Here is a 10,380-nt window from a genome sequence, read left to right as displayed (position 1 = left end):
CCGAGGGTCCCGGTGGCGGTGCCTTGCGAGGTGGCGTGTTGATCCTGAAGGGAGAACGAGTGCACTGACAGGAGAGGCGAAGGCGCTCGGTAATACTAGTATATGCTGTGTGGAAACTCGGGTCTGGCTTCACCTAGAGTCGTCCTCGCAGTATCGTCTCTTAATTCAGTATTTTATGAAGCAGTGCCGTTGTAAGAGCCTGGTGTGGTTTCATGAAGTTGTGTCTCATGCTACTTCGATCCTCAGTGATTTGAAGGTGACTGGTGTGTGTGTTTGATTATGGGTACAAACTCAACAGCCTCACCCTGGTTGTACTGTAAAGTTTGAAGAAGTTATCATTACTTTGTAGTGTATTCTACTCGAGAAAAGGTGGTGGGAAATAAAGGTATACGAGTCTTTATCACTCTTTACAAAAAACCCCAAACCCTAGTCATCAGCTCCAAACTTGTTTCCCTTGATTGTGGTCTCTTCTCAAATTGATGTCACATTTGTACTGTGTGATATTAAGAATATAAGCTGTTATATTTGGAGGAACCGAGGGTCAGAGAACTGTATGCTTTAGGTCCAGAAATATTATTTGACTCTTCCAAAGTGTGAAAGTAAAATCAAAATGTTTTTCAGAATGTTATGCTGACTTCTTCAGAGAAGACTTTGATGTGAAAGCTTATACTTCCCAGTCTATCCATCAGGCTGTGATAGCTGAGCAACTGGCAAAACTTGCCCAAGGTATTAGTCAGTTGGATAAAGAGCTTCATTTACAAGTAAGTTTAAAGCATACCTGTTATTCTGGGGTGGGCGATATAAACTTGTCAAAAGTTTAGTGATCTTACGATATTGTTGCTTCTGAAATTGCCCAGTGTACTCTGCAAGCAGTAACTAAAGGTACAGCTTGCAGCAAAACTAGTAGTGAATCTGATACTTAACTCAGTCAAGCTCACTCTTGATACTCTTTACCAAGAAGCCATATGCTGCTTTGTTTTCAGTTGCTGCAGCTAATCTCTGTATACATGGAGATTCTCCTCTTCCATGTAAGGATGTTCCTTGACTCTTTCCAAATGATCTTGTCACCTATCAGAAATGCTGGCCTGTGTTTTGGGACGACAGTTGATAAAACAGGGAGTGATTTAACTTGCACCCTTTCATCCTGTGCTGGAGAGTAGCATAGGATCTAAGGGTTACCTTTACCTTTAGCAGGGCAAATGTAACCTATGTTAACACATCTCCACCCCTTCAGGAAGGCTTTTGAGTTTGGATAGTAGAAGGGGTTTTGGTAAAATCTACACGGACACCACAGACCCAGAGTGCACCTTGCAGTGAGAATGCATGCTAAGTTTGTGTGTAGTTTCAAAATCTGCTTCCTCCCTCCCCCTGGTTGGTAAATTCTTTGTGAACTAGTTTCTAAATGACATAAATAGAAAATATTAACAATTTGAGTGTAATTATTACTGTGTGATTAATAAGCTTAAATTTACATTATTATCTCTGACGATGTGTTGAAGTGTGATCGCTCTGCTGGCTTTAAGATGTCTGCTGTGCTGGAGTTACTGACCCTCTTCTTGTTCTGAGCTTGTTTTGTGTTCTGAAGCCTTTCATCTTTAAGGTGTGGCTGCTTTTTCCTGTGTCTGCCTAATGTGGGGTTGATGAGATACTTAAAAGCCCAATGTAGGAACGATGATGATGTATTGATACTCCTTTCAGGCACACATCCCCATTTTTCTGTGTTAATTTCTTTTTTTTTTTTTTTTTTTTTCTTAAGGTTGTTGCAAGGCATGAAGACCTGTTGGCCCAAGCAACTGGAATTGAATCCCTGGAAGGTAAATACCGTTATGTTATCTTGGTACTTGTTACAATGGAAGAAGCACTATTAATATCTCTGCAGGGAACGTCATTCACTGCCAGCTTCGGCCCCCAATGTTAAGGCTACAGATTTTACTTCTGAGGAGTAACATGTGGCAACTTTTTTTTTTTTGATGTCAGTAGATGGAGCTCCAGGGAGAAGATTTCACTGGTACTTCTGTGGAGTTAACTACTTCATAGGAAAACATACTTTGATAGTCAGTTCCGAGCAACTTTAGCAATCAAGTCTTTCTGACCTTTTAGTATGTTTTTCTATATATGCCTAATTTTGTTGCAACATTAGCTGATACGTGCTGCAGTAAGTACCAAGTTTGTGCATGTTGCTTATGCATGTGTTGCATAGTTTGCAAGTCTTAACCGAAGAGGCTTTAACAGATAATCTTAATTGCATTGGGATATTTTTTTTCTAGAAGGGGGCTACTAAATGAAATACATACCTTTATGTTATTCTACTGATTGGGATCTGGATTTTAACATAAACTTCAGACTTTCAAAGGCCTTACTTACAAACAATTGAATCTGTATAGAAAAATAGTTGCAATATTTTGTTCTTATGTAAGGAGCTCATCAAGCCTGCCATTCTGTTCTTTGTCACTTGCTGGGAACTTTTTTTTTTCCTTCAGAGAAAGAAAATGTTTACCTCCATAACATGCTAATTTGCATACACCATGGGATTCAAGCATATCCCCTTTTCCCTTTCATTTTGTAACTTGCTAAGTTATTTATGTATTCCTTCTCCTTCCAGGTTTTGGCATAACCAGAGAATTTCTGGTTACTGACAGTTATAGTATCTCTTTAGTCTTTGGAACTTCCTGGATACAGTATTTGATTGTTGGTATTTGCATACAGCTATAAAAATAAATAAATGCTTATTTAATCTAGCAATGGTAGCTCCTGAATAGCCTTTTAGACAGTTGGAAAATTAAGCATAAGAAGACAGGAATCTCTGTTTTCCTTCCAAATAAGAAGTAGGTAGGAATCTGTAGTCAATCTTGTGATTAGTAAATACCTCCCAGTCGTGATCTCCAGCAGTTCGTGCTCAGTGGGATGTTGTTTTGTGAAATCATGGTTGTCTCTGAAAGCATTTCTTCCTAAAGTTGCTCTGAGGAAAGAATGAAGTACTTCAGCTATTCCGTTATAAAACATGCCTGTAAGGTACGCATGGTAAATAATGCATATTTTACAGTTAATAACTCAAAGTAAAAATAAAATCTAATACTCCTCACTCAAATTTGTTGAATTGCCTCCATTTACTTAGCGCTATGATCTTTAAGAGGCCATTTCTGTGTGTGAGGGAAGGAGAAGCATGCAGGGGTTCTAACCTGTAAAGTATTTGATACTTGAGACATCACCAGGAACTTCAGTCTGCAGCTGCCAGAAAAATCAAGTGTCTATGCAGATGTTTCAGGTTTTGCAAAACTTTCTTATCTCTGCTTGTGAGATACACGGTCACTGTAGAAGAGATACTTGAGTCAAGAATCATAAGAAGAAGAAAAGTGGATGTCAGTAGAAACTTTAATTATGAACTTGGAAACACGTAGCTCTTGGTATGTTTATCAAGAAAGTCAGCAAGTGAAGATTATGGAGCTGATTCACAGCAATCACAGTCATTTGGGTGCGTGAAAGTGAATCTAATTGATCACTTCAAATTGATACACCCAACGTGTAGAGTCCTTTTTTAGGTCTGTGCACTTTTAAAATGGTACACTGATCTGGTATACATACTTTTTTTCTGTCTATAGGTAGCTTAATAGATACCTGTTAGCTCAAGGTAGGCTAAGTAATATCATCCCATAGCTTATGCAGCAAATGGAGAGGGTTGATTGCCTTTTCACATATCCTTATTCTGCCTTCTGGCAAGAGGACTGCTATATGCTTTATAGCAATGTCACAGTCATAGAGCTAGTGACATTGTGCTACTGGCCCTACCCCCATTATTGCAATGTAGATAGAAAATACAGCCTATTCTGCCAACTTTTCACTTTATCTCATGTCTTTATCCTCTGAGGCGTGAGAATTGTATGCATACAATTCCATGTATAAATGTCAGAGAACTCCTGAGTCTGTCACTAAGCCAGTTAATAATTCTGAAACATGGAGAAGATGGGAGTTTGCATATTAATACAAAATACATGAGATATAGTCCCAGTACAGGACAAGCTGAATAAAACTATTAGGAGTAGTTATATGTGTCTTCCATCTTACTATATCATATTGCAGCTTTATCCAGTTTGATGGTGACATGCTTGTAAACAGAGCTTTACAAAAAATGTAACATGTTTGAGAATTGCAAGCAATAACTGGAACAAAAATAATTTCATAGGCCTGGGTTGGTGTAACTTAATTAAATTCTCAGCAGGCTGATTCCATATTGCAAAAATGACTGCTAGCCTTGACTGCTCTTAACAAGAAAAGAACAAGCATGCTGGTGGGCTTCCGTTGTTCTGCTTTGCCAAACTAATCTGGAACAAACATGGTTAGGGTAGTTTGCTCTGTAATCTAAATTAGATGACCTCACAATGACATCGATGCCTCAGGTTTTGCTAAAGGTGCTTGTGAACAGGAACAAAACCTTGAAATAGAATTGGTTATCTTCTCAGTCCTCTTTGTTGGCTTCTCTGAGCTGTCTAGTCACTGTGTTAAATAAATAGCATTAAATAGGTTGTGCCATTTTTGTGTATTGTGTTCAGGTATTTGTATCAGGTTTTATGTCTTTCATCAGCAGTCCTGGTCATCATTCTCTTAGAAAGCAACATACTCTAAATATTACTTGAAACTTAATGTATGATGGATTTCAGAGGGGTATTTCTTCTGTAGGTTTGTGCTCTCTATCAGTAAGTTTTCCATAACATTTAGGAAGTGACCTATTATCTGCGTAGTTTGTTTCCAAATATGCTGTGTTTTATTAATTTCAATTTGTTTTCATGTTTGGTAGTAAATTTTCTGTAAAGGGGGAATCCGTTGGGTTTTGGCATTTTTTTTTTTATTTTTTATTTTTTTTTTATTTTAATGCTAAAACAGTCTGCAGTAGTTGTTATGATTTGAAGTATAGGTCTTTCAGTAATTGACAAGCGTTGCATGTTAAAAATATGCTTTATTTTGCAGGTGTCCTCCAAATGATGCAGACTAGAATTGGTGCTCTACAAAGTACTGTTGATAGGTAATGCCATTCATTATGTGATTAGAAAGTAGAAATTCTTAATTGTCTATCATGTGATTTATTAATACCTCTGTAAATAAATTTCTCTTCTTATTCTTAGAATTAGAGTCAAAATTGTTGACCCCTACAACAAAATAGTGTCTCGCACAGCTCAGCTAGCAAAACTCCAAGTAAGTTGTATTAAAAATGTATTTAAAACTTTCTGAACATATATTTATTTCCCACTTGTCAGACATGGGTGGGATTTTCATACTCCAGCAGCCTGTATTTCACTGTCACTATTTCTCAATGAAAATTAGTCTTTGTGTGTCTCTTCATGAGCTACTGAGAAGTGCTTTGTATCACAAAGTAGGAAATGACATTTGCACTAGCTGAGTGAGGTTTGTAGAGACGCAGGGAAGAGGGAAGGGTTATCTGAGTACAGATTAACTAAATTCTCATTACTATTTGTGTAATTTTGGTATTTAATGTTACGGTGCTGTTCTGTAGAAGGTGCTTTTCTCCTCTGAGTTAATGATGTTTGGCTGCAGTTTAGTAAAGAGTTTGGGAATTAATTCTTTCAGAATACTTAAGATGCAACTTATGAGGCCAGTTGTGGTTCTGGAATTTTATAAGCCCAGGTATGAAGTTGTTCCTGTTTTTTGAATATGAATGAAGTCTACAGGAGAATTTAGATCTCTCTTAGAGGATAGCAGTGGGAGAGGGTGTGTCACAACAATGGTGAGATGTGTCACACCTTCCACTGTTAATTTTATAATAGTTGAAAACTATTCCATAGATCTTCAGGAGTCACGTAGCTGCATTCTATTCAGTTTATGGTTTGAAAAACAAAAAAAATCCAAATCAACAAGTTTTTAATGAGTTATTGTTTGAACTATTTGTCTTCGCAAATTTACCTGAACTTTGCAGAACTAGGAACTTATCTTTTAGTACCCAAAATTCGAGCTGTGGATATACACTTAAGTAGATTGCCATCTGTGGGTGGCTGCTGTTGTACAGTGGAGTAGATATAGCTGCCACTGTCATACAGTTTCTGGTCAGGGGGCTGGTGGAGCAGCTGCAGTAGTCTCTCTGCTGAATTTCTGTTTTCTACATTACTTCCAGTAACAGTGAAGTTCAACAGGAAGCTCTTAACATTCTGTTCAGCCAGTTTGTCCAGCTGCTTCTCCTGTTCTTTACAGCTCCAGCTGTTACTGTTCTTGCCGCTGGGCAAAACTTCCCTAACTTCCATGTGGCAGAATTTAGGCGCAGAATTTTTTGTTCTTTGTGGAAGGGTTGCAGGAATTTGGGTCTAAAGATGAAGATCATTTCTGCTGTGACCTTACACAAAGTCAAACTGCAGAAGGACATCTGGGAAGAATAGACCCTGAATTTAGGAACTGTTTTGTGGATGCTTCTGGCTTCCTCTTTGCTGTAGCAGGGTTACATGGATTTTCCTGTGGTGTGAAAGCAGCATCCGTCCAGGGTCAGTAGCCTGTGCCAGGGAATTTTAAATATCTGGCTTTTCTTGGCTGTAAGTCAGAAAAAAGAGTTTTAGGGTAAGGGAAGCCTGCTAGGCTACCCTTCCTAGTGTCCAAATCCACTTACTTGCCTCAGTGTAGAAAGAGGAATGATGATTCCAGCTTCTCTGACAGTGGGAGTTTATGCTCAGCATGAACTTTCTTGTGTTGGCAGATACATAGTGAGTGCTTTGTGTTGCACTATGCTGCTAGGAGAAGTTGAGGGTCAGGACACCTGAATTATGAAATGAATCTGGACTTAGGTGAGTTGAGTCAATAGGCCTTTGAAATCTCCACTCTCCTGCTTGCCCAAGATGTGTAACTATCGTGACTCTTTACCCAGCTGACTTGTTTGTTCAGGAAGGAAGGGCAGCAGCATATCAGACAATTCACTTCCTGGTGGTGGCAGGGCTTGTGACATAAAATTGCTCCCAAATGCAAGATCTATGACATGGTACACTTTCAACTTAAAAACTTTATCAGTTGGTGTACAGTTGGTAGAATAAGTAGAAAAAGGTAGATGACTGATAAAAGAGGTTGCCTTCTGTCAAAACTGTGGGGTTGGCAAGTATTTTTTGCTGAACTGTGTGGTGTTTAAGAGACTTTTGTACTCATAATGGTATTATTTTAGTGCTTCTCCATTGATTGCTCTGGGACTGCTCACAAACTGAAGGAATATTTGGCTTGCATAAAGCTGGATTTTGCCATCCTTAATTGTTTTTAATATAGTCTGGCTTTTTCATAAACGTACTTGCTGCAAATTCATCGTCAAAATTCAAATCTAGTCCTGAATTCTAAACCTCTGCTGTGTGCTTGTGTATATTATGTCTTGCTCTGCTCTTAGAGCTTCATGGCATCCCAAGGGAGCAGCAGACTCACAGTTTACTTCCTACGGTCCTCTACTGAGTCTTTCCATAGTAGATCACAAGCTAAATGGGAATAGTTAGCAGCTGAAATATGGATGCAGAGAATTTGTCCTTCAGAGGGTTATTCTCTGTGCAGCTCTGTTTATCCAAGTGTTTCTACATGTTTGCTTAATTTCAGATATCTCAGTGTTTAAAAATGCTTTTAATAGCCAATTTAAAAAAAACCCCACTTTTAGAAAAGAATGATTCTGTATTTTAAAGTTATTCTTTAAAATAATCACTAGTAGCAGATTTCAACCTGATTCTACTGTAACGAAATAGGAAATGTAATCTGAAGATAGTGGACTGTCTCATCTTTCTTCAGATTTCCATTACATCCAATTACAGTATGGTCTGGCAGATACATGCAATTGCATGTATGTGCTATGAACTGACACATTTTCAATGGTCCTCTCTTTATAATTGTCTTCTTTCAATAATTTCTTAAAATTAACTTGAGATTAGAAATGAGAGGCTTTTTGATTGCTTGAATTGTAGCAATAATGTTTGCTAGTGTTGATGTGGTGCTTTAAATTTCAGGAGGTAACTAATATGTAGTCTTCAGAAAAATCAGGTTTTATTTTTAATTTTACTAAACCCACTAACTCAGGCCACTGACGTTTTCCAAATTAATTTTTGCCTAAATGGTGCAATTCATTCCTTCTTGGATAAAAGCATGTCCTTTAGAAAAGCATACTGTATCAACTCAGGAAGGGAATGCTTCCTGAATTAATTCAGACTTTGGTTATGCAGGTGGTCAGGTTAGAAGATCTAGCAGCTGTGAACAACTCCACTATTAGATAGAATTTTTTATTTCCATTACACAGTCCTCATGTATTGCATTCCCCTACAGTGACTGGGAGTTTTCTTAAGTTGGACAACTTGTGTAAATGGAAATACTTGCATGAAACAAAATCCGTGTTAAGGGCACAATCACTGTGAAGTTAAGAGTGCATCTTCAGTGTCCTTGAGTTTTTTTCCTCCGAATTCACGGGGCCAGAAGCTAAAACTTTTGTTTTCTCGTTTCTAAATGTAACTTCTCCCATCTCTTACTCAGTTTGATAGTAATTCTAAGATTGTTTCTTGGGATAGGAGATAATGAACAACAGTTAAATGAAAAAGAAATAATCTTTTGGTGTGTAAAGTAAAAGATGGTCCGAAGATAACTGAAGTTGAATTCCTAGGGCAAAAGATTAGCCAGAGGTACACAATTGGATTAGAGAGTAATTAAATTTGAAAGCAAAGTAGTAATAGTGTGCCCTCTTATTTGGCGAAGCAGTGTGCTATATAAAAAGCTATTTTTGATTCATCTTGCAGAAATTCAGTTCACAGATATGAAAGTGATATGTGGATCAAGATTTTTCTAATTAAAGAAATGAATTAATAAAAACTAATACACTAATCTCTCAAAGTAGGATAAGCCTCACTTGGTTCTCACTAATGGTAATAGAAATCATGTGGTTAAGTTGTGTTATAATGCTTAGGAACCTTGCACTTCAGACTACGTGACACAGAGCCAAAAGCAGCAAGAGTAACTGCTCTTGGTGGTTTGCCTCAGTGGGGATTTTCTGAACTTTTCCTTTTGGTTCTGTCTAGAGGTTTAATAAAATTGAACTATAAATATTTGTGTTTTGATTGGTTTGTGCTGGCATAGAGAAGAAACTGATAAGGTCTGCAGTCTACTGAATATTGTTTGAAATGACTCACTGGTATATGTTTTCATATGTGCATTTTAACAGTTTTCAAGGTATTAACATGAAAGTCTAAACTCTAAAACTCTAGGAAGGGGTTCAAAGTCTGTCAGATACTAAATATTTTCTAAATTAATTTTAACTTAATTTTGATATGCATAAAGTAAAGACTTCAGGAGGCTTTGCATGTGTAGTTTCTTTTTTTCTTTTTAACCAGTAGTGATAGCATAATCTCAATAGCCCTGTGAATGTAATTACCAGCTTTAGAAAGTATTGGTCTGTATTGCATAAAATCATGTTAAAAATCCTAAAAAAAGGGATTGCGGTGTTCTACAGTTCCTTGTTTTTATTCATATTCATATTTCCTTTTTTTGGTTAAAGTATTTCCATATTTGAGGCCTAATAGTATGTGACCATAACGTACTGATGGTATCCCCTACTGCTATGATTTCTCTGCAGGCTGCCTGTGACTTGCTGCGGAGGATAATACGCATCTTGTACCTCAGTAAAAGACTTCAAGGACAACTGCAAGGAGGAAGCAGAGAGATAACAAAAGCTGCCCAGAGTCTTAATGAACTTGGTGAGTCCTTCTTAGTTACTTTTAGAGGCATTTTTAGCTTGTACTCACATGACTCACACTAGTGTTTGACTTAAAAAGAAGCCCCCCAAAACTTTATACTGTGGTTCTTGCTGTCTACTTACTGATTTGAATTGAGAAATGGTATGGATAGAGCTCATTAGAACTTTAATTTTTTTAATAACATGAAAATTCTATGATAATAACTTGTGTTCTTTTGGGCAACACTATTTTTGTGAAGGAATTGATTTCCTACTGGCCTGTGTTTGTATAAAATGCTTTCGGAGGCAGCAGATAGATATTTAGCTTTTGGAAGATATTGCACTACATCCTAAAAGAAAATTATTGGCCCTGTGGCCTTTATGAAAGCTGAATGTGATATGATATACAGATACCTAGCCTAGTTCAGATACTGGAAGCATTCTGCTGCAATAGCAACTAATTTACCCTGTGTTTTATTGGTTTTAGGAAGAATGATGAAATAGTTTTCATGAAGCTCACATTACACTGCTAGATTGTTTTCTGTACTTGAGCTAGCTTGGGTACTTCCACACTGTGCTGCAGGGTGCAGTGAGGAGCATCCCATTAGTCTTGGAGATCAGTTGTTGGTGTTGTATATGGTATCGTATATGGTGTCTTGCCAGCTGCTTCTCCTTTGATTTAATGGTATTCAAATTTCAGCTTCCAAAAA

General features: G+C 37.5%; 1 protein-coding gene across 1 annotated transcript; it reads left to right on the top strand.

Annotated features, from left to right (window-relative positions):
- Positions 1-621: 621 nt before the first annotated feature.
- On the top strand, positions 622-10,174 carry COG5 (component of oligomeric golgi complex 5; the record flags this gene model as incomplete). The annotated part of the gene is made up of 6 exons (XM_010011429.1): positions 622-761; positions 1,757-1,814; positions 4,963-5,017; positions 5,118-5,187; positions 9,572-9,692; positions 10,158-10,174. Coding segments are annotated over 6 exons (461 nt in total), but the record flags the coding sequence as incomplete, so codon positions are not given.
- Between the last annotated feature and the right edge of the window lie 206 nt (positions 10,175-10,380).

This window comes from Nestor notabilis, unplaced genomic scaffold, assembly GCF_000696875.1.
Source record: "Nestor notabilis isolate BGI_N333 unplaced genomic scaffold, ASM69687v1 scaffold33193, whole genome shotgun sequence".
In the NCBI taxonomy this organism is placed as follows: Eukaryota; Metazoa; Chordata; class Aves; order Psittaciformes; family Psittacidae; genus Nestor; species Nestor notabilis.
This window is presented reverse-complemented; position numbering and strand designations above follow the sequence as displayed.